At 33.9% G+C, this 22,987-nt stretch overlaps 1 protein-coding gene across 3 annotated transcripts in view; it reads left to right on the top strand.

Annotated features, from left to right (window-relative positions):
* LOC123588687 (disintegrin and metalloproteinase domain-containing protein 5-like) overlaps positions 1-22,987 on the top strand; it is a 122,886-nt gene that overhangs the window by 15,788 nt on the left and 84,111 nt on the right. Inside the window, exons 4-10 of one of the 3 annotated variants that reach the window (XM_045459807.1) lie at positions 2,193-2,271; positions 3,049-3,125; positions 3,945-4,119; positions 4,996-5,061; positions 20,151-20,222; positions 20,415-20,578; positions 21,322-21,403. In XM_045459807.1, the coding sequence (XP_045315763.1) occupies positions 2,193-2,271; positions 3,049-3,125; positions 3,945-4,119; positions 4,996-5,061; positions 20,151-20,222; positions 20,415-20,578; positions 21,322-21,403 (715 nt within the window). The remainder of the gene's footprint in view (positions 1-2,192; positions 2,272-3,048; positions 3,126-3,944; positions 4,120-4,995; positions 5,062-20,150; positions 20,223-20,414; positions 20,579-21,321; positions 21,404-22,987) is intronic. The other 2 variants (XM_045459810.1, XM_045459820.1) reach the window with 2 other exon arrangements.

Here is a 22,987-nt window from a genome sequence, read left to right as displayed (position 1 = left end):
AGGGAGAATTTTGCTATAACATAGTATTGTAATAAATGTGTAAATGTTCTTTGGAAATCAATGAAGGTTTTTGGAAGGAAGTAAGAGATGACTTATCTCTTGAAGGAAGATACCTTGTGAGTTCTGTAAAGAAATGAGGTAGTGTAGGAGGACATTCTGTTTAGAGGAAATCATGTGCAAAACATGGAGGTATGAGACAGAGTGGATTCAGTGGTGTGTAGAAAGTCCATCTGGATTACTAAAGGACATATTTCTGGAGGATAGAAGTAAAACATTTTGGAAAGGTAGGCAGGAGTCAGGTTGTAGAAGATCTATAAAGCCATGCTAAGGATATTAGAAGCCAAAAATGTTTTTAAGCAAGTACATTATAGTCCCATTGAGAGTTTAGGCTGTTTTTGAGAAAGCAGAAGTAGAGGTAAGGTGTGTAATTTGTGGTTATGTAATAATTTAGGTGAATGATGATGGTGGCTTAAACAATGGTATTGTTCATAGCACTGGAAAGAAAAATTCAATAGACCTTGAAGATGGATTTGTTAGAGTGATTGGGAAAAAGTGAAGTATCTTGGATAATTTAGTTGTTGCTTGAGAAAATGGGTAGGTTATAGATAATTAAGTGAGGAATAAGTGAGACATATATATGGGGGAGGGGGGTGAGTTTGATTTGGAATGCCTACAAGGTATCCAAGTGGATTTTCTCCACTAGGAATATGAATATAAGAATTTGAATATATGAGAAGAGATTGGCAATGAGGATATAGGTTTAGCAGTAACCAATAGTTTGGCTATAAAATAAAAAAGGAGAATTTATAGAGTGCTTATGAATAGACTAGTGACTAAAGACTAAATCTTGGTGAAGATCAATATTTCTGAGATAGGTAGAACAAAAAAGAGCAGCCAACATGGAAGATCAAGCTGGAAGTGTCAGGGAGGTAGGAAGAGAAGCAGAAGAGTAATGTGTGATGTAAATTAAGTGATTATATTGAGTGGTCACAGTTTTCAGAATGATGCTAGAGAGCAGGGCAATGTTGATTTTAAAATTACCTTTTGGATCTGACATTCTGGCAGCTATGAATCTTTTCCAGAGCCATTTCAGGGTGACTAAGAATGGACAAAGTGGAGAAATTATTTGTAGACTACTCTTATGAGAGTTTCTTTGGAGAATTGAAAATGTATAAAGAATAAAGTAGGACACAGGTCATGGGAGAATTATTTATGAAGATAATACTTTGATAATGAACTTTTTAATAGCATTAAGTTAAAAAAATAGTAGAGAGGAATAGTTTGAAATTATAGGATTGGAAAAGTATGTATCTTCAATATATGGCATAGAATGGGATTCATAGCACAAGTGTAAGAGTGTGCCTTGAACAAAAGAAGTAGTCATCCTCTGGAAAAAAAGATGAGGAATGAGGGTAGATATAGGTGATCTGAAACTGAAATTATGTGGAGATTATGTGAGATGATTGGCAGGAGTGGGGTCAAGTTTCTGAATTGTTACTGAGGATAATGAAGGAAAATTCTGACAAAGGTTATTGAGAACTTGGTACTTAGCTAAGCTTAGTGAATATGAATTTGTAGTAATGCTAAGAAAATATTTTTTAAATTCTGTCCTAAACCTAGTTTTTAATTTTAAGATTCAGGTTTAAAATCTGGAATCAGTGAGTAAGAAAGACAAAGATTTTAAAGTTCTATGCTGGAGGGGCCCCTAAGTGGCTCAGTCGGTTAAGCGTCTGATTTCAGTTCAGGTCATGATCTCACGGTTCATGGGTTTGAGCCCAACATTGGGCTCTGTGCTGGCAGCTCAGAGCCTGGAGCCTGCTTTGGATTTTGTGTCTCCCTCTCTGCCTCTCCTCCACTTGTGTTCTGTCTCTCAAAAATAAATAAGTGTTAAAAAAAAATTGAAGTTCTATGCCGGAAATTGGGACCTATGTTATTTACACTGTTTGCTATCTCTAGCTGTTTGGATTGTTCATTAGGATGCATTTTAGTGTTATATGTCACCAGAGTTAAAATGCTTCCCTCAGCACTTGATTTATTGTAAACAACAGAGAAGTATTTGGACAAGAGGATATGCAAAGGTAACTGGCGCTATAATTGATCAGTAAAAGGAAAATTTGTATTATGAAGAATAATTTTTTATGTTTCATGTTTTCTGTTTGACAGATTGAACATGTTTTGTGATTTTATTCTAGATCATTTTTATCTTCGGTTTCTGTTGTTTACTTTTATGACAAAGATGACATCCAATATTCTAAGCCTTTGTCAGCTCAGGTAAAACAGCTTTTTCTTACAGATTTCTTTCTCTAGATTATCTTTAAAAATGTTAATTTCAGTGGCACTGGGGTGGCCCAGTTGGTTAAGTGTACGTCTCCATTTTTTTAATGTTTTTTTTTTATTATTATTTTTTTTAATGTTTATTTTTGAGAGAGAGAGAGAGAGAGACAGAGACAGAGAGACAGAGAGAGAGACAGAGAGGGGAACAGAGGATCCAAAGAGGGCCCCGTGCTGACAGCAGAAAGCCTGATGGGGACTTGAACTCACGAACGGTGAGATCATGACTTGAGCCCGTCGGATGCTTAGCTGACTGACCTATCCAGGCACCCTAAGTGTCTGACTCTTGATTTTGGCCCAGGTCGTGATCTCAGTCCAGGTTGTAAGCTTGCGGTTTGTGGGTTCAATCCCTGTGTTGAGCTCTGCGCTGATGGCATGGAGCCCACTTGAGATTCTTTCTCTCCCTCTCTCTTTACACCCTCCCCTTCCCCCCTTCCCTGCTCTCTGTCTTCCTCTTCCTCTCTCTCTCTCTCTGTCTCTCAATAAGTAAACATTTTAAAAAAGTAAAAAATGTAAATATCCTGAAATTTATACATTCACTGACATTTAATAATCTAGACTATGTCTTATTTCTACGTGGCACAAGTTTATTGGGTAATTGCCCATTCAGTTTGAAGTTCCAATATTGATAAAGTAATAGAAATAAATGACACATCTAGGATATGTCTAGAAATTTTAAAAATAAGTTATCTGTTTGTTCTTATATATTCTTTTCAGATGGATTGCAATTATCAAGGATATGTTGCAGGTTTTCCAAATTCTCTTGTGTCACTCAACACTTGTTCAGGACTCAGGTTGTAGCCTTTTTAAAGATATTCTATTTGCTGGTATTAGATCTGCTAGTCTATGAGTTGATTCTCTATTTATCTTTTCTAGTTTTATATTCACCTTTGTTATTTCAGTTCCCTAAGGAATGAACCAGAATTACTGATAAAATAGAATTGGTCACCTTGGAAACATTTGTCCCTGATGGAGGGCTACTTGTTGATTCTGACTGCTTGAGGCTTTGAGCAGTCTTGAGTGTAGGGAGGGTTGGTTGGTCTCTCCATACTTCTTTAGTTTTTCCAGATTTTTAATGTTTTTACTGATTTATTAATCTCCTAGAATGGTTCACAATTGTAGAATGCCTAGATCTGATAGATATTTTGGCTCTACTTCTAGCCATTTTTAAGCAGGTAATACCTTCAGTTAAGCCCCCCACAAAAAAATGACTTATGGCATTAAGTGTCAGGAAAGATTAGATGTCTCAAAAAGAAGAAAGGACTTAAAACTAAGGAAGAGAGTGCCTGAACATCTGACAGGTTGGCTTAGAAAATCTATACCCTAGGAAGGAATCCTAATCTGTTCAATCACATGGATCTATGCCACTAATATGCTTTCTTTAGATGATCAGGATATTTCTCTTAGAATATTTGTCATATAAAGCAATAGGCATCCTGTGGTATTACTGGCCTAGTTCTGAGTTTAACACTTCAATGCATAAAGAGGTAAAGTGGAGAAACCAAGGTGACTTTAAATGTAAAAAAAAATGTATTTGGCTAAAATTCCACATTAGAATATTATAGTTTTGTTAGAATAATTTCGGACTTTGTTTTGATGATTTTAATACTCAGGGGAACATTGCAGCTTAAAAACATCTCATATGGAATTGAACCATTGGAGGCCGTATCAGGATTCGTGCACATGATTTATGAAGGAAAAAATGATAACACTAATATTCCTCTTTTAGGAGAAAATAAGACTTATAGCTATAATAACTTATATTATCACATCAGAAGGAGTTCAGAAGTAAGTGATGACTTTTTAATTTTAACTTATTTGTTAAAACTTTGTGAAATGAAAAATACTCTTAGAGCAAAATTTAATGACTTACAGATCTTAAGGTTATTTTACTTTTTCATGAAGTCCCTCCATGACTTTTAAAATGAGTAAAGTTCTTTGTTAAGCTTGTTAGTAGATCAAAGTATAGTGAAAACTTAGGTAATTAATCTGGGAAACAAATGTGAACATAGGAGTTAAGATACCAAAAAAATTAATTTCACATGTGGACATTTGGATGATTAATGTAAATGGTTCCTTTTTCTCAATTAGGCTGACAAATTAGGTTAAAATATTACATGATCTGGATTTCTAAGTTAAGTCTTTGTTTCATGAGAGTTCATGAATGAATACTATTGTGGCCTACATAAGGTACATGTAAAGCAAAGTGATGAATTCTTCCACAAAGGCCTGTAAACTGCTATACCGTCATAAATAACATTCCTGGCTCTAGTGAACTGCCATTGATTATAACCTTTAGTAATGTTTTTCTAAACTTTATTGTTTGCCAAAAGTAGTTTCCTAATAATTGGTAGCAGAAAATCTGCCTATGTGGAAGACTACTATGAACATTATCACAAGGCAAGAAAGAAAAGATTTATGTTGTTAACTTAAGATTTCCAATTTCAGTTATTGCTAAAATCAAAAGATACCTGGATTCTTGTATAGCGTGGGATCTCGTTGAAAATTCTTATTAACCAAAGGCACTTTTTGGACCTGGAATTTTCTGAATAGTTCCTAACTTTTGTATTTGAGAACGGCTTTGTTATATAATCAGTCTCTCACTTTATCAACAGAAGGTAAATTTTTGGAAATTCCTCAGCACTCATGTTGTGTGTTTTACAGAGAACTGAATTTTTCAAGTTATACCCTCAATATCTTGAAATATATATTGTTGTGGATAAAAATCTGGTAGGTCATTTTTTATGTACTGTTATTTTTAAATGATATAACCTTTGTCTTTAATTTGATTTCAATGACATAATAAAAATTTTAAAACCACTTGTTGATAAATGTTTGTTTTTGCTTTTGCAGTTAATAACTTCTTAAAAATTGTGCATAAACCACATTTGTTAATTCATTTATTTTATAAATAGGATCTCTAATTACTTTTGTAAAGTAATGCATTTTTCTTTTTCTTTTTTTTTTTAAACATTTATTCATCTTTGAGAGACAGAGAGAGACAGAGCATGAGCGGGGAAGGGGCAGAGAGAGGGAGACACAGAATCCAAAGCAGGCTCCAGGCTCCAGGCTCGGAGCTGTCAGCACAGAGTCCAAAGTGGGGCTCGAATTTATGAACTGTGAGATTACGACTTGAGCGGAAGTCAGACACTCAACCAACTGAGCCACGCAGGCACCCCATTTTTCATTTTTTTTTAAAGCTTGTCAGTCTATTTTTCTTTTCTTTTTCAAAAGAACTACATCCTTGGTGAAACCCTCAACCCTCACATCCAACAGTACTTAACTGCTTCAGCCTAATAGAAAGGATAGTCTACAAAACAAATATGCTACTTCTTCCACGCAAAGGGAGAAAACAACTTATCTGTGGTACTCTCAATTTTAGGTAAATGAAATGATGGAAAAAACAAATGAACAAATTTTCATATTGAGGATTATGCTTCTGATCTTTGAGTTTAGGTTTTTAATTTACACAACTTAGGTGGTTAGGAGATTCTAAACTATGAGGTTACATTTTTTTCCAGGTTGGTAAGATCTGAGGCTACCTGCTGGAATCAAATAGTATTTCTCTCTGTGGGAATGCAACTTCAAACAGGATTCCCACAGATCAGCCATATATGAGCTCAAAATTCGTAAGAAAATGAGCCATCATAAATAAGGGTTAGCAAAACAAAACAAAATAATAGATTTAGATCCAGAAAGTGTTCGAATATTAAAATTTTAAGTTATAAAAATATTTTGTTCCATAAGGGAGTCTGTTGATTCCAGAAGAGGTGGATATGAGGCAGGAGAGCTGAGCTAAGTATTGGCAGAGGTTACAAATATTGAACTGCATTGGCTCAATAAAGAGTGGAGGGTTTTTTTGTTTGTTTGTTTGTTTTTTGTTTTTTTTGTATAACTAGTATGATCTAGTACAAAGCCAACACATATTCCAAAATCCTATTCCTACAAGATTACAAAGCAATTAGAAGTAGGAAAACAGAATTTTAAGCATAATCAACACAAAGAAGTGAACAAAAGGAAAGAAAACCATTATATCTTAAACATTTGTTTCATAAATGTGGGACAAATGTAAAAGCTAAGATTAAGATAAATTTCAACTCAAATATATAAGTAATTATATTAGGTGTAGAGGGACTAAGTACTGTAATTAAAAACCAAAGGTAAAGATTAATTAAAAGAAAGACAAATATTATCATGCAAGACACCTGAATGCACATTTTCTATCTAAAACTGACATATCTAAAATATGATACAAAATGAAAGTAAAAGACTTCAAAAGTATATAAAAAAAATGAAAATTCTAAAAACTTGTTTTAACTAGATTAATATCAGACAAAGTAGACTTCAAGATAAGCATAAGTTATCTATTACTGCATAGAAAATCACTCCAAAATTTATGGCTTAAACCAATGACCATTTATTTGGTTGGGAGCCCAGAGACCTTTTTGGGTTTATATTAATCTCAAATCTTTTTAACTAATCTGGTAGTCTTTTATTGATACAGCTATCTTAAAAACTGTGGGCTTTCTTTCTTTTCTTTTTACAGGATTACTTTTTAGGCAGTTTCCTCACAGAGAAAATATTCTTCATTAATATTTAAAAGTGCATTAGGGATACACTTAAGAGGTATCAGCTAGTTAGTTAAGTAAAATTTCCATTGCTGTGTGGTTACCAGTGGCAGGTATGATGATTGACTGTGGCCTTGGTGAAGTTCAGTGAGGAGTTTGCTAAGGAAGTTCCCCTGGTGCTCTTGAAATAGTCCAGCAGTGTGAAATTACCCATTTCTCTAATTGTTTTCAAGTGAATAAGTACAGAGTTTATTGTGTTTCATAGTAAACTAGATTTGGCAGTTACAAGTACATAATTTGGAGTCAGATCTAGCATTGAATCCTAGTTTTCTTTATTCTTTTTTTTTATTGTGGTAAAAAGCATATGCCATTAAATTTACTATCCTAACTATTTTTAAACATACAGTTTGGCAGTATTGAGTATATTCACATTGTTGTTCAGTAGTTCTCTAGAACCTTTGTATCCTGAAAACCAAAACTCTATGCCCTTTATTTTATTTTTTTTAAACGTTTATTTATTTTTGAGACAGAGACAGAGCATGAGTTGGGGAGGGTCAGAGAGGGGGAGACACAGAATCGGAAACAGGCTCCAGGCTCTGAGCTGTCAGCACAGAGCCCGACGCGGGGCTCGAACTCACAGACCGTGAGATCATGACCTGAGCCGAAGTCGGCCGCCTAACCGACTGAGCCACCCAGGCGCCCCATCCCCAAGTTTTAATTTAAATTGCAGTTAGTTAACTTATCAGTGTAATATTAGTTTCAGGTGTAGAATTCAGTGATTCGTTACTTACATACAACACTCAGTGCTCATCACAACCAGTGCCCTCCTTAATGCACATCACCAGTTTAACCCATCCCCACACCAACCTCCCCTCCAGCAACCCTAGTTTGTTATCTGTACTTAAGAGTCTGTTTTATGGTTTGTCTTTCTCTTTTTTCCTATGTTTATTTGTTTTGTTTGTTAAATTCCATGTGAGTGAAGTCATAAGGTATTTGTCATTCTCTGACTGACTTATTTAGCTTAGCACAATACATTTTAGCTCCATCCATGTCATTGCAAATTAATGATTTGCATAAAATAAATAAATAATGATATTTTATGGCTGAGTAATATTCCATTATATATCTGTACCACATCTTCTTTATCCATTCATCAGTCAGTGGACATTTGGGCTCTTTCCATAATTTGGCTATTGTTGATAATTCTGCTATAAAGATCGGGATGCTTGTGTCCCTTCAAATAAGTATTTTTGTATCCTTTGGTTAAATACCTAGTAGTGCAATTGCTGGATTGTAGGGTAGTACTATTTTTAACTTTTTGAGGACTCTATTACTGTTTTCCAGAGTGGCTGCATGAGTTTGCATTCCCACCAACATTGCAAGAGGGTTCCCCTTTCTCCACATCCTCACCAATATATGTTGTTTCTTATGTTATTAATTTTAGCTACTCTGACAGATGTGAGATGGTATCTCATCGTGGTTTTGATATGTATTTCCATGATGATGAGCAATATTGAGCATCATTCATGTGTCTGTTAGCCATCTGTATGTCTTCTTTGGAAAATGTCTATTCATGTCCTCTACTCATTTCTTAACTGGGTTGTTTCTTGGGTGTCGAATTTGATAAATTCTTATAGATTTTGGATACTAACCCTTTATCATATATGTCATTTGCACATATCTTCTCCCAAAATCTAGGTTGCCTTTTAATTTTGTTGATGGTTTCCTTCACTGTGCAGAACCTTTTTATCTTAATGAAGTCTCAGTAGTTCATTTTTGCTTTTGTTTCCCTTGCTTCTGGAGACATATCTGGGAAGAAGTTGCTGTGGCTGATGTCAAAGAGGTTGCTGCCTGTGTTCTCTAGGATTTTGATGATTTCCTGTCTCACATTTAGGTCTTTCATCCATTGTGAATTTACTTGTCTGTATGGTATAAGAAAATGGTCTAGTTTCATTCTTCTGCATGTCATTGTCCAGTTTTCCAAACACCATTTGTTGAAGAGGCTGTCTTTTTTTCTGTTGTGTAGAAGATGAATTGACAATATAGCTGTAGGTCCATTTCTGGGTTTTCTATTTTGTTCCTTTGATCTCTCTGTCTGTTTTTGTGTCAGTGCCATACTGTATTGATCACTATATCTTTGTAATATAAATTGTAATATAAGTAATATAAGTTGAAGTCTGGAATTGTGATGCCTCCAGCTTTGCTTTTCTTTTTCAAGATTGCTTTGTGGTTCCATACAAACTTTAGGATTATTTGTTTTAGCTCTGTGAAAAATGCTGTTGGTATTTTGATAAGGATTACAATAAATGGATAGATTGCTTTGGGTGGTATAGACATTTAACAATGTTAACTCTTCATCTTTCCTATTTTGAATGACAGCCTTGCTGGATAAAGTATTCTTGGCTGCATATTTTTCCCATTCAGGATGTTGAATATATCATGCTACTCCCTTCTGGCCTGCCACATTTCTCTGCGGAGATCAGGTACTAACCTTATTTGTCTTCCCTTATAAGTTAGTGACTTCTTTTGTCTTTCTGATTTTAGGATTTTTTTCCTTTTCTCTATGTTTTGCAAATGTAACTATGATGTCTTAGTGTTGGTGTGCTTTTATTGATTTGTATGGGAGTTCTCCTGGATTTGAATGTCTGTTTTCTTTCCCAGATTAGGGGTGTTTTCAGCTGTAATTTCTTCAAATACCCCTCTGTACCCTTTTCTGTGTCTTCATCTTCTGAGACACTTATAATAGGAATGTTATTATGCTTTATGTAGTTACTGTATTCCCTAAATCTGTATTTGTGATCTAATATTTTTCTTTCCCTCTTCATTTCAGCTTCATTATTTTCCATAATTTTGTCTTTATATCACTTATTCATTAATCTGCTTCTTCCATCCTTATGGTCTTTACTTCCTGGAAGTTCTGAATCTTGGTTATTGCACTTCTCTTTTTGGCTTACTTTTTAGGTCTTTTATCTCTGTGGTAAGGGATTACCTGGTGTCTTCTATGTTTTTATCAAGCCCAGCTAGTATCCTTATGATTGTTGCTTTAGACTTTCCATATGGCATTTTACTTATATTTGTTTTGAGTAGATCCCTGGCTGTGACCTTTTCTTTCATTTGGGATGAATTCCTCCATCTTGGCATTTTGTCTAGGTCTCTATCTTCTTTTGTGTGTTAGGAAAGTGTGTTATGTTTCCTGCTCCTGAGAGTAATGGCTGTATTATGAAGGGATTCTATACTGTTGGGGGCCTGGCACTTCAAGAATTGTCTCCGGTATGTGCTGTGTGCACTCTGTTGCTGTGTTTTGCCTACTCTTTCCCTCAAGTCAGCCCTCTGCAGAGTTTCTCCTTGCCTGCAGTGGGAGTATTTGGACCTTGTTTACTGTGTGGCAAGTTTAACTAGGTGTGCTCTGGTCTGCTTGTTTAAAGAGACTTGATGCTATTTGCATTAGAGCTGAAGCTTTGCATAACTCATGGTGCATTGGGTGGTGTTTGTGCTGGCCTTCTGGGAAAGGGGACTGCTGCTCTGATTCTCAGGCACATTTGCCCAAGAAAAACAGCATCTGTAGAGTGCAGGGGGCTGGGGCTTGGTGTAAGTAGTTTAGGCCACCACTTTTGGCACAGTGCTGGTTACTGAAGTTAGTTTATGCTAAGGTGTGGGGAAGGCAAATGGCTCTACCCAGCTTCCTTGTTTCCAGAGAGGGAAGTTCGTGCCTACTGCTTTCTGGGAAGCCCTTCCAGAAGAGTGAATAACCTCTTTTGGTGTATTCCAGGCATGCTTCAGATTGTTGCCTTTACACTGTCTGTGTCCAGGCTGCCTGCCTGCCTGGCAGTGCAGTACACCGTGGGCTCTATTGAAGGCAGGCTGGCTGAGTTTTAAAACTGCACACTTTAGGGGCTTAGTATTGTGGGGACATGTACTGGTTCTCTGGGGGAGGGTCTCACCATGCTGGGACTGATGCAGGTTTGGTACAGAATGGAAGTTGCACCAAAGCTCATGAGTGTTGACTTTGGAGTAAAACACATCAAAGAGCCAGTGTCCAGGTTAGCTGCCTTCAGCAGGTGTCTCTGCATCCCTACTGAGGGGTGAGGGAGGGAAATGTTGCCTGCTGACTCTTTTGTCCCCAGAGAAACAGTGCCACCTCTCCCATATGTACTCCAACAAGGGGAAACTGTCTCTCACAGTGTCCCAGGGGATCCTCAGATTGCACTATCTGTCCCTCTTCTATCTGCCTTTGTTCTCCATATGAGCAGTGCAGCACTCTCAGGGCTCCACACTGGCCATTCTGTGGACCTCTAAAACTCTAGTCTTTGAGCCCTGCTGGGTGTAAAAACACAAAAATTAGCCCCTCTTGTCTTCCCACTCAGTGGCTTTCGAGAAATGTTTTCCTTCTGCAACCCCCTATGCACTCCTCTCTCGCTCTCTCTCTTCTCTCTCTCTCTTTCTCTTTCTAAATCTCACCTCTCTCTGTGATCAGGGATCCCTCCCCTGCACAGAACTCATGATCTGTTTTCCCTCAAACTAATATGCTGTTAGTCTATTTGGTAGATCTTTAGGGTTTTCTCCAGAGATTATCATGTCTTCTGCAAATAGTGACGGTCTTACTTCTTCCTTACCAATTTGGATGCCTTTTATTTCTTTTTTTTTATCTGATTGCTGTGGCTAGGACCTCCAGTGCTCTGTTTATTAAAAGTGGCAAGAATGGATGTCTTTGTCTTGTTTCTGATGTTAGAAAAAATCAGTTTTTCATCGAGTCTGACAATAGCTGTGAGTTTTCATATTTGGTCTTTATTATGTTGAGGTATGTTCCCTCTAATCCCACTTTTCTGAGAGTTTCTATCATTAATGTTGAATTTTGTCATGTGCTTTTTCTTCATCTATTAGAATATTGTATGGTTTTTATCTTTCATTTTGTTAATGTAGTGTGTCATGCTGATTGATTTGATTTGTAGATCAACCACCCTTTTACCACTGTAATAAATCCCATTTGATTATGGTGAGTGATCCTTCAATGTATTCTTGAATTCAGTTTGCTAATATTTGTTGAAGATTTTTGCATCTAAATTCATCAGGGATATTGACCTGTAGTTTTTTATTTTTGTAATGTCTTTTGCTGGTTTTGATAGTAGGATAATGCCAGCCTTGAAGAATGAATTTAGAAGTATCCTTTTTCTTCTAGTTTTTAGAATAGTTTGAGAAGGAAAGGTATTAAATCTTTCAGTATTTGATAGAATTCACCTGTGAAGCCACCTGGTCTTTGACTTTTGTATGCTGGAAGTTTTGACTATTGAATCAATTTCATTACCAGCAATTGGTTTATTCAGATTTTGTATTTCTTCCTAATTCAGTTTTGGAAGATTCTATGCTTCTAGTTATTTATCCAGTTTTTCTAGGTTGTCAGATTTGTTGGCACATAACTTTGTAGTAGTCACTTATAATCCTATGTATTTCTATGGTGTAAGTTATTTCTCTTTATTTCTGATTTTGTTTGAGTCCTCTCTCTTTTTTTCTTAATGAGTCTGACTAAAGGTTTATCAATTTTGTTTATCTTTTTAGGCTCTTTGTTTCATTGATCTTTTTCTTTAAGTGTTTATTTCATTTATTTATGTTCTGATCTTTATTATTACCTTACTTAACCTAGTTTTGGGCTTTGTTCTTTTTTCCTTTAGGTGTAAGGATAGATTGTTTATTTGAAATTTTTCTTGTGTCTTGAGGTATGACTGCTTTACTATAAACTTCATTCTTTTATGGCTCTTGACTGTGCATGAAAAATTTTGAATCACTGGGTTTCCATTTTCATTTGTCTCCAGGTATTTTTAAAAATTTCCTCTTTGTTGGGGCACCTGAGTGCCTCAGTTGGTTAACTATCTGACTCTTGATTTCAGTTCAGGTCATGATCTTGTGGTTCCTGAGTTTGAGCCCTGTGTTGGGCTCCAGGATCACAGTGTGGAGCCTGCTTTGGATTCTCTCTCTTCATCACTCTCATCCCCTTTCCCTACTTGTGTGCTCTTTCTCTCTCTGTCTCTCCAAATGAATAGACAAACCTAAAAAAATTTTCTATTTGTTTTCTTCATTGAAACATTTGGTACTTCCTAGAAATTTAGTAAGCCTCTATGCTCTTGTGTTTTTCCAGTTTTTTCTTGTAATCGATTTCCACTTTTATGCCATTGTGATCATAAATGACACTTTATGTATAATTTTAGTCTTCTTAAATTTATTAATACTTGGTTTTTTTCCTAACGTGATTTATCCTGGAGAATTTTCCATGTGCTCTTGAAAAGTATGTATTTGCTGGTTTTGGATTAAATATTCTGTATGTATATGTTAATGTCTATGTGTAGGTTATATGGTCAAACATGTCATTCAAAGTCACTGTTCCCTTATTGATTTTCTACCTGGATGATCCATCCATTGATGTAAGTGGGGTGTTCAAGAATCCTGTTATTATTGTATTACTGTAAAATTCTCCCCTTGTGTCTGTTAATACCTGCTTTATATATTTAGGTGCTCCTATTTTGAGTGCACAGATATTTACAATTGTTATGTCCTTCTGTTGGATTGAACCCTATATCATTATGTAACACCCTTCTTTGTGTCTTGTTAGTCTTTGTTTTAATGTCTGTTTTGTCTGATATAAGTATTGTGACCCTGGCTTTTTCTTCACTTCCATCTGCATATTCTTTTTCATCCCTTCACTTTCAGTCCTTATGTGTTTTCAAGTCTAACACAAGTCTTTTCTAGGCAACCTATAAAAAAAACCCTGTCAACCAAGAATATTATGACTAGACAAGCTGTCCTTGTCCTTCAGAAATGAAGCAGTGATAAAAACTTTCTTAAACAAACAAAAGCTGAGGGAATGTATCATGACTAGACCTGACATACAAGAAATGATAAAGAGTTCTTTGAGTATCATTGGAAGCACACTAATTAGTGTAGCATTATAAAAACATATGAAGGTAGTATATAAAAATATCTGGTAATGATAAATATGTACTCAAAGTCAGATTTCCCAATGGTGATGTGTAATCACTAACAGTTTAGTTTAAAAATGAAAAACAAACATATCAGAAATAACTATAACAAAAATGCTTTTATTGGATACATAATATTAAAAATGTGTAAAGTGTAACATCAACAGCCTAAACTTCAAAGGAGAGAAGTAAAAGTATAAAGTTTAGGGATTTTATGAAAAGCAAATTGTTATGAGTTTAAAATAGGATGTTAAAATTTTTACATACTTTATGTAAACTTCATGGTAACTGCAGGGGAAAAACATGTAGTAGTTACACAAAAGAACATGACAAAGAGGTCAAAGCATACTGATACCAAAAGTTATCAAATTAGAAAAGAATACAGGAGAATAAAAAGCAAGGAACAGTGTATTTATTAAATAGCCAGAATGCCATTAATAAGAGGCCAGTAGTAAGTCCTTACCTATCAATAATTACCTTAAATGTAAGTAGATTAAATTCTCCAATCAAAAGACATAGAATGCCCGAATGGATTTAAAAAAAAAATCCAAGGATATTCTGCATACAAGTAACTTGCTTTAGCTTTAAACACATAGACCTACTGAAAAGATAGAAAAAGAAATTTGAAGTTAATGGTAACCCAAAACACAAGCAGGGTTATCAACATTATATCAGACAAAATAGAATTTAAACTAAAAATGGTAAAAATAGACAAAGAAGTTCATTATATAATAATAAAGGAGCCTATCTTCATTTTTTTCATGCATTGTTTTCTTAATTTTAATTGTCTCTATGTTCTTGTGGTTTACTAAGCTTCTTTAAGGTGATTACTCTAAATTCTCTGACAGTTTATAGGTCTCTATTTCATTGTGGTCAGTAATTGGAGCTCTATTAGTTTCCTTTGGTAGTGTCAAGTTTTCCTGATTTTTCATGATCCTTGATTCCTTATGTCAGTATCTGCCAATTTAAATAAGTGGTATTATTTTCTAGATTTTACAGGTTTGGTTTGGCAGAGATAGTAATTCACCATTCAGCTTAAATTGAACTCTGGGTGTGTCAGCTGGTATCATCCTTGGTCAGGTGGTGTTTGCTATCAATGCCAGTTTTCGGGTGAGACTACTGATTGAGCTCTGAGGTTGAGGGTAGGTGCTGCTGGATAGGAATACTGGCTTAGTTCCTTGACCAAGTGAGGCTGTAGGATAGGTTCTGCAGTTGCCTGGATCATCTACTCCTGAAATCTAAGACTTCAGGACTAGGTCAGTAGTCAGCAGTAGGCAGGGTTATGAATTACATTCTTGTCCTGGTGTGGCAGCAGAACAAGCCCCATGGCTTCCACAGCTAATGTTTGTGGACCCAAGTTAGGCAGCACTACACACTGAATTCTCTGGCCAGATGGGACTATTTGTTTTGCTCTGCAGATGTGGAAGGCCACAGACTATGTTTTCTGTTTAAGTGCTACTGTAAGCAGGGCTGTAGGATGCACTATGTAGCATCCTATGTGCTCTGGTAGGTTCCTGGGTGGGTGGGATAAAGTTGTATTCCACAGTGTGCTGGATATGAATTAGTTTCCATGCCTGGTACTATCCTCAATAGAGAACACGGTTCTGGCCTGTCTCTTGCTTGGGAATCAAATTAAGCAGAACTATGTACTAAATCCCTGGCCTGACAGGCCACCATCCTACCTGTGCAAATGGGTAGGACTACCAGCTGGGCTTTCTGTTTGAGTGTTGTAATTGGAGTTGCAAGATGGGATACACAGATTCCTCGAACTCTGATTAGGTTTCCTGGTCAGATGGGCTGGAGACTGTACTTGGCTTTGGGAAGGTCTATGAAGTAGTTTTCATGTCTGATTTTGGCTGCAGAACAGGCCCTCAAATAGAATGCTCTTTCTTTGTGGATCAAATCAGACAGAATTGCATCCTCAGTTCCTTGGCCAATGAGGACAGGACCATCATCTTGGCTCTGTAGATGCAGAGGCACTTGATAGGCTCTCTGTTGAAGTGTCTCTGTAATTGAGGCTGCAGAGTGAGCTACCAAGATTTCTGGGAACTCTAGTTAGGTTTTATTGTTGGCAGGGTTGGATGGAAGCTGTACTCAGCAATGGGCAAGACTACAGATTGGCTTCACTATCTGGGAATATTATGTATTCAACATTATATATTAAATATCATTAGACATGATATATAGATTAAATATATACAATATATTTAATATTATTGAATTAATGTTAAGTTTCTTGCACACAGGTGAAAATCTTTATTCTTAAGAACTACATGCTGAAATGTTTGCAATTTAATATCAAATAGTCTAGCAAAATGAACAATGAATGCCCAGACCCACATCCATAGACAAATATGATAAAGATATATATAAAGAAGTGTGTCTAACATTAATAGTAGATTAATCTAGGTGAAGGATAAATGGGTAGTCTTTGAATTTTAAATTTTCTGTAGGTTGAATTTTGTCACCATAAAAAGTAAGTGGTATTATCAAAATTAATGACTCCTTAGAATGGCTGAATTTTATTGTATGTAAATTATACCTCAATAAAGTTGTCCTAAAAATTTTGGGGTAGAGTAACAACAAACAAACATTCATTTCAAGAAAATTATTTACACAGATTTTATCACTAAGTCAAAAAGAAAGAGAAATGCACTATTTCCTCTAATGACTTGGTAGGGTATTGGGTTTCATCATTTACATGATCATATTCAGCAAATTCCTAGTGAGAATTTATATTAAGCATTTCAAAAAAAAAGAGTTGAATCCTAATGAGTCTTAAAAGTTTTTTATTGTCACCTCACAAGGGGTTGAGGTCTTCTTATGTAGGTGAGTCCAGTTGATGAAAATGGAGAAACTTTTTTTACAATATTTAAACATATCTGAATATACAATCTTGAATGTATAACTTGGAAATCAGCACCAAAATATTCTCAGATAATATAGAAAAACTCAAAAGAAAATACCATGAGGACATGAATAAGAAAAAGAAAATTATAGGTCAGCTTTATTGATTACAATATTGTGAGTGTGATAAATATCCCTTTTAAAGTACAGAGAATCTCAGATTATGTGACATTTATGAGACAGCTTAAACAAAATGGAAGTGTTAGGTATAAAACTTTTTTAATGTTTTATTGTTTTAATTTTATTCATTTATTTTTGAGAGAGAGAGAGAGCAGGGAAGGGGCAGAGAGAGAAGGAGAGAGAGAGAAGCCCAAGCAGGCTCCATGCTGACAGTGCAGAGCTTGATACAGGGCCCGATTCAATGAACTGTGAGATCCTGACCTGAGTTGAAATCAAGAGTCAAGGTGACTCAACTGACTGAGCCACCCAGGCACCCCATTTTTTAAATGTTTTTTGTAAGTATAAAACATCATTATTATTATTTATTATTTTTTATGTATAGAACATTTTTTAAAAGAACCATCAAAAATATGCCAGGATTGGCAATCAAAAGATAATGAAGATGGTATTACTAACAGATAAAGTAAAATTTAAGATACTTAAAGTAGAAGAATGAGGATATTTTATATTGAAAGCTATAACTCAAATTAAAGAGGCATTTCTTTTTTTTAAATTTTTTAATGTTTATTTACTTTTGAGAGAGAGAGACGGAGCACAAGTGGGGGAGGGGCAGAGAGAGAGACACACACACAGAATCCAAAGCAGGCTCCAGGCTCCAAGTTGTCAGCATAGAGCCCATCATGGGGCTTGAACCCACAAACCATGAGATCATGACCTGACCTGAAGTCAGATGCTTAACGAACTGAACCATCTAGGCACCCCTAACAAAGCATTTCTAATGATGAATACTTAGTTGACGAGTTATGAAGAAACTATAAAAACAAAACCTCTGGAAATATTCAGAAGAAAGTAATAAATGTCAAAACTATAGTGGAGCACATTAAGGCATTTTTCTTATCCTCTAACAGATAGAAAAAAAATTTAACATACAAAGATCAAATTATTTATCAACCAGCTTTACTTAACACTTAACCTTTGTACCTTATGAGTGAATGACACATACATTCAATGGTAGTCATTTCTAGGTCACAGGGACAACACCAGTAATTTTGTAAAACTAAAAACTGATATGCCAAAACTCCATCATAATACACTAAAACAATAAGGAATAAAAAGAGATACAATAATAGAGTGAAAAATTTTAAATACTACCATAAGTGACTTTTTCAAGGTGGAAACACAAAACTATATAGGGTATTTAGAAATTAATGAATTCCATACAATATTTAAAAATTTTGGAGCATATGTATCAGTCACGGCAAACTTGGTGGCGCTATGATAAAAAAAATCCTAATGGCTAAACACAGTTTATTTTTTGTTCATGCAACATCAGCCATGGGTCTGGGTGGCTCTTTGGGCAGCTGTCTTCCATGTGTTGGCTCAGCATTCCAGAATGTTTAGGTTTTTTGGCATTTCTACATTGATAGTTTTTTTTCTCCCATTTTCTAAGTCAATAGAAGAACAGACCAGATAGACATGAGCCACAGTAGGGAAATACTTTCTCTCAGAAGTGACATTTATCACTTTGTCCTCATTCCATTGTCCAGGTGAACTGGCCTGCTTATATTTAAAAAGGAAGCATTCCTGGACTAGAAGAGAGCTGAATATTGGTTAAGAGGGAGAATGCCTACCACAGAGAATTGTACCAAGACTTAAGTTCTAAAACTGTAAAGCAAGAGGAATGTGAGGCAAGCAGGCAATAGTTAATAAGTTGAACCACAGGAACATTAAAATAAATAAGTAAATCTAAGAGCTGGTTATTGAAAACAAAAATAAATGGGTAGAAAGTGCTATTAAGCAAAAAGAAAAAAAAAACATGGTTTAGAAACGATCAAGATGATATAACTATGGCCTTGGAGAAGACTAAAACAAACAAATGCAAATTTGATGAGTTCTCCAAAGGAGATACAAATTTAAGTCAAATTCATCATGTTGTACACCTTAAACTTACATAATGTTATATATAAGTTGTATCACAAAAAAGATGGAAAAAAAAGAATTTTAATAGATTCAGTTGCCAGTGTTAGGTATAGATAGTTTTAAAGGAAAGTTTTTAAGTGTTTGGGAAAACATAGTTCATATACTACTACAATTTTAGGGTATATGAAAAACATACAACTTAATTTTAAGTAGTGCTATAATAATTACTAAGCAACATTCATTTGCTCCATTATGATAAAGTGTGTACACACATAAAAACACGTGAGCAACATGTCCATATTAGAGCAGTATTAATTTTAATAGCATATTAATAGAATGTAATGTTTTGATCAAGGAATATGATGGCTTAGTGTTAAGTAACATATTAATGAAATGCATTGCATCAATAGGTCAGAAGACAAAAGTAATTATCAATCATTATCAAAATGCTGCTGATAAAAATTCAACTCCATTTTTAATAAAAATTTTAGTAAATAGGGAGATATATAAATAGTTTTTCTCAACATGATCTAGAACACTCATAAACTGAATACCACCTAATGATGAAATTTATGAGGTTTTCCAATGAAAAATCCAGAGCAAAGCTCACAATGGTGATATCACCATTGTTGTTTAATATTGTCTTGACATTTTTAGGCAGTTAGACATAGAAAGAGCTTATTGGTGATGAGAAAGAATATTTCCAAACACATTATCCAGAATCACTTTAAAAGTGAACCTCTTATTAAGGCTCTCCTACCCCTCCAAAAAAAGTATTTTCCCCCTCTTCATGCTTATATGTTTTGGTTTGCGATTACATGTTATTATTTTAGAATAAGTACATTTTAAAATATCACATCAAAAACTTATGATTAAATTTTCATAAATAATAAGTAATGCCACAAGTTGAGTGCATTAAACATTAAAGTCATGTTATTAAATATTTTTATTTACTTATTATATACATTAAGTTATAAATTATTTTATTTAATTATATATTATATAATAAATTATATATTATATATATTATATATATTTAATTATATATATAATATATATAATTATATATTATATATATGTATTATATATATTATATATATTATATATATTATATATTATATAATATTATATATAATATTATATATTATATATTATATATATAAATTATATATTATATATTATATATATATATTATATATATATATTGATTTCCTAGATTTCAACTAGAATATAGTCCTGTGGCTACTTTCAAATATAGCACATTGTATAGGTGAAAGGTATGTGATATTTTCTTGATGGCATCCACTAGTTTTTAAAAATAATTTATCTTTTTCAGTTTGATTACATGGGCTCTGATATAAATGTTGTAACACAGAAGATTATTCAGATAATTGGCTTTGTTAACACTGTAAGTTTTTATGTATTTTGTTTATATATTTTGTAAAAGTGTAGGTAATATGAATTGATGTGTATAATATTTTGTTGTACTGTTGAAGTTCCTATAATCAAAATACTGCATTAAATGTCATATGCATTTTTATGAAAGTTTAATATAATTTAATTAAAATTTATTTAAAATTTATTATTATTATTTTTTTAGATACTTTCACAGTTAAAACTGACTGTTGTAATATCTTCCATAGAAATCTGGTCAAATAAAAACAAAATTTCTACTACAGGGAATCCTAATATTATATTATCTAGATTTTTAGAATGGAAATACAAACATGTCTCCCAACCTCATCAGACTGCATACTTATTTGCGTGAGTATAGTATTCCATTTTTGTATAGCATTAAACGAATAACCCAAAATGATTTCATATGTTAATTATGAAAATAAGCATTTAATGAATATATACTGTGTCCTATAAATTTGATAGACACCATGGGATGGGAAAAACATGTAAATTTAGAAGTCCTTGTTTTCAAGGAGCTAGTGTGAGGCAAGACTTAAAAACTTTTATCAACTGACATAAAATGACCTGATAAAAGTAAAATTACATGAAAATACTGAAATAACTAAAGAAGGTTAATGAGAGTGATATAATTTCTTTGGCTTTCCTTGTTATACTACTTGCTCTCTCTACATTTTTGTCTCCATTTGCTTTTTAAATAACATCAATATATAGAATTTATACATGCTCTAGAATCTAATGCACAGAAAAATCTATGCATCTTTAATGGATAAGTGAATAAGGAGATCACAGAAAACTGAATGTACAGGAAACCAGAATAAAAACTATATAACGTTAGTGCAGTAGCCTTTTGCATAAGCTATTAGGCCTTATCCTTATTACACTTCTGGAAGTTTATTAAATTTACAATTTACAAAATATCAAAATATTCTTAACATTGAAGATTTGAAAAACATATATTTAAATACTTTAATTCAGAGTAGCATAGTGCTTAGGCCATAGTAATTGTTTAATAATTGTTGCTATGAAAATGATTATCATTAATAATACCATTCTTAAATGCAATTCTGAGGAAAATTATTATTTTTTAGCTTCAAGAAACATCCTAGTTTTATAGGAGCCACATTTCCTGGGAAAATATGTAATAAGAATTATGCTGTAGGAGTTGCTCTGGTATGTAATTATTTTCCAAATCCTCATATTTTCATGTTTTAAAATTTTCTAAATATTTTAAATGAATAAGTATATTAGTTTAATCATCCTTTAATAGTTTTTATATTGCTAAATTGGAGCATTAATACTAGACTATATAATTGCTTTTAAAAACACAACAATTTTAAATTAAACTGATCACAATGCCATATTATTTTTAAAAAACATATTTGACTAAGTAAAAGTTTAATTGTTTTGAACAGTGGCATGCTTGTACCAATATTTATTATATAACCAATGTAATTTTAATGTTAATTATTAAACATATCAGCTTCTTACAACATTAATAATTGGTGTAAATTCATGTGCTTTTTTATTACATGACTTTTTTTTATTTTAACGTAACTTTTATTGCATTCAATTCTTTATTATGTTTGGGATGAGCAGACTGTTGGAGGAAGAAACAGCCATCAAATGCTCATAACTACTGTTTTTTGGCAAAGTAAAAATGATCTCCTACTACAGAATTATATTCCTTTTACAAGTTATATAAAAAATGGGGAAGGGAACTAAAAGTACTTCAGAAGTCTGCGCTATGATTTTTTTTACTGATCCGTTTGCACAATTGGTTGTGTTTTAGTAGCAAGTAAAATGAAGCAAATTGCTATTGACAGATATTTAAAATCAGTTCTAGGGCGCCTGGGTGGCTCAGTCGGTTGAGCGTCCGACTTCGACTCAGGTCATGATCTCATGGTCTGTGAGTTCGAGTCCCATGTCTGTGGGCTGTGCTGACAGCCCTGAGCCTAGAGCCTGGAGTGTGGAGCCTGCTTCGGATTCTGTCTCTCTCTCTGTCTCTCTCTTTCTCTCTCTCTCTCTCTCTCGGTCTCAAAAATAAATAAAACATTTAAAAATTAAAATCAGTTCTTCACTTATTATTCCTATAAAATACATATTGATTGATTAGATAAATCCAATAACAGTTGTGGGGTTGTTACTATGGGTAGAGAACAATCATACATTTCATAAGGATTTGTATTTATTCTTAGTGCCTAGTTTTGGTTTTCTCTCAGTGAAAACTTGAGGAAAGACCATCAGAAATTGTCCAGGTCTTCATTGTTGTTGTTAATTCTCCTTTGAAAACAATGTTTCATTGCTGAAGACTAATTTTTAGATCCTGTGTGTGTGTGTGTGTGTGTGTGTGTGTGTGTGTGAAGCAAATAAAGCAGACGATAATTATTGAGTATAAGTGGTTAGTATGTATGTTTTTCTGAGGCATTCTTTAAGACTTTAGTTTTGATTGGAATTTTTATAATAGGAATTTGTAAATAAAAAGGTGAATACATGAGTTAAGCAAGAATGCTATTAAAATATCAGTATAACATTAAAATATAAATATAAAAATAAATTATTTCTGATTGTGCCAACAACAAAGAGTTTGAAGATTAGATTTCAAAAAATAGCTACCAATCATAATATTCCAGAAGTTTTTTTTAAATTAAAAATTACTTCCTTGAATATTGTGGCTTTATTAAATGTCTTGAAATCACGATAGTTTAAGTCCTCTGACTTTGTTCTTTGTCAGTACTACATTGTACATAACTTTGC

The sequence above is a fragment of the Leopardus geoffroyi genome, chromosome B1 (genome assembly GCF_018350155.1).
Source record: "Leopardus geoffroyi isolate Oge1 chromosome B1, O.geoffroyi_Oge1_pat1.0, whole genome shotgun sequence".
Classification (NCBI taxonomy): domain Eukaryota; kingdom Metazoa; phylum Chordata; class Mammalia; order Carnivora; family Felidae; genus Leopardus; species Leopardus geoffroyi.
This window is presented reverse-complemented; position numbering and strand designations above follow the sequence as displayed.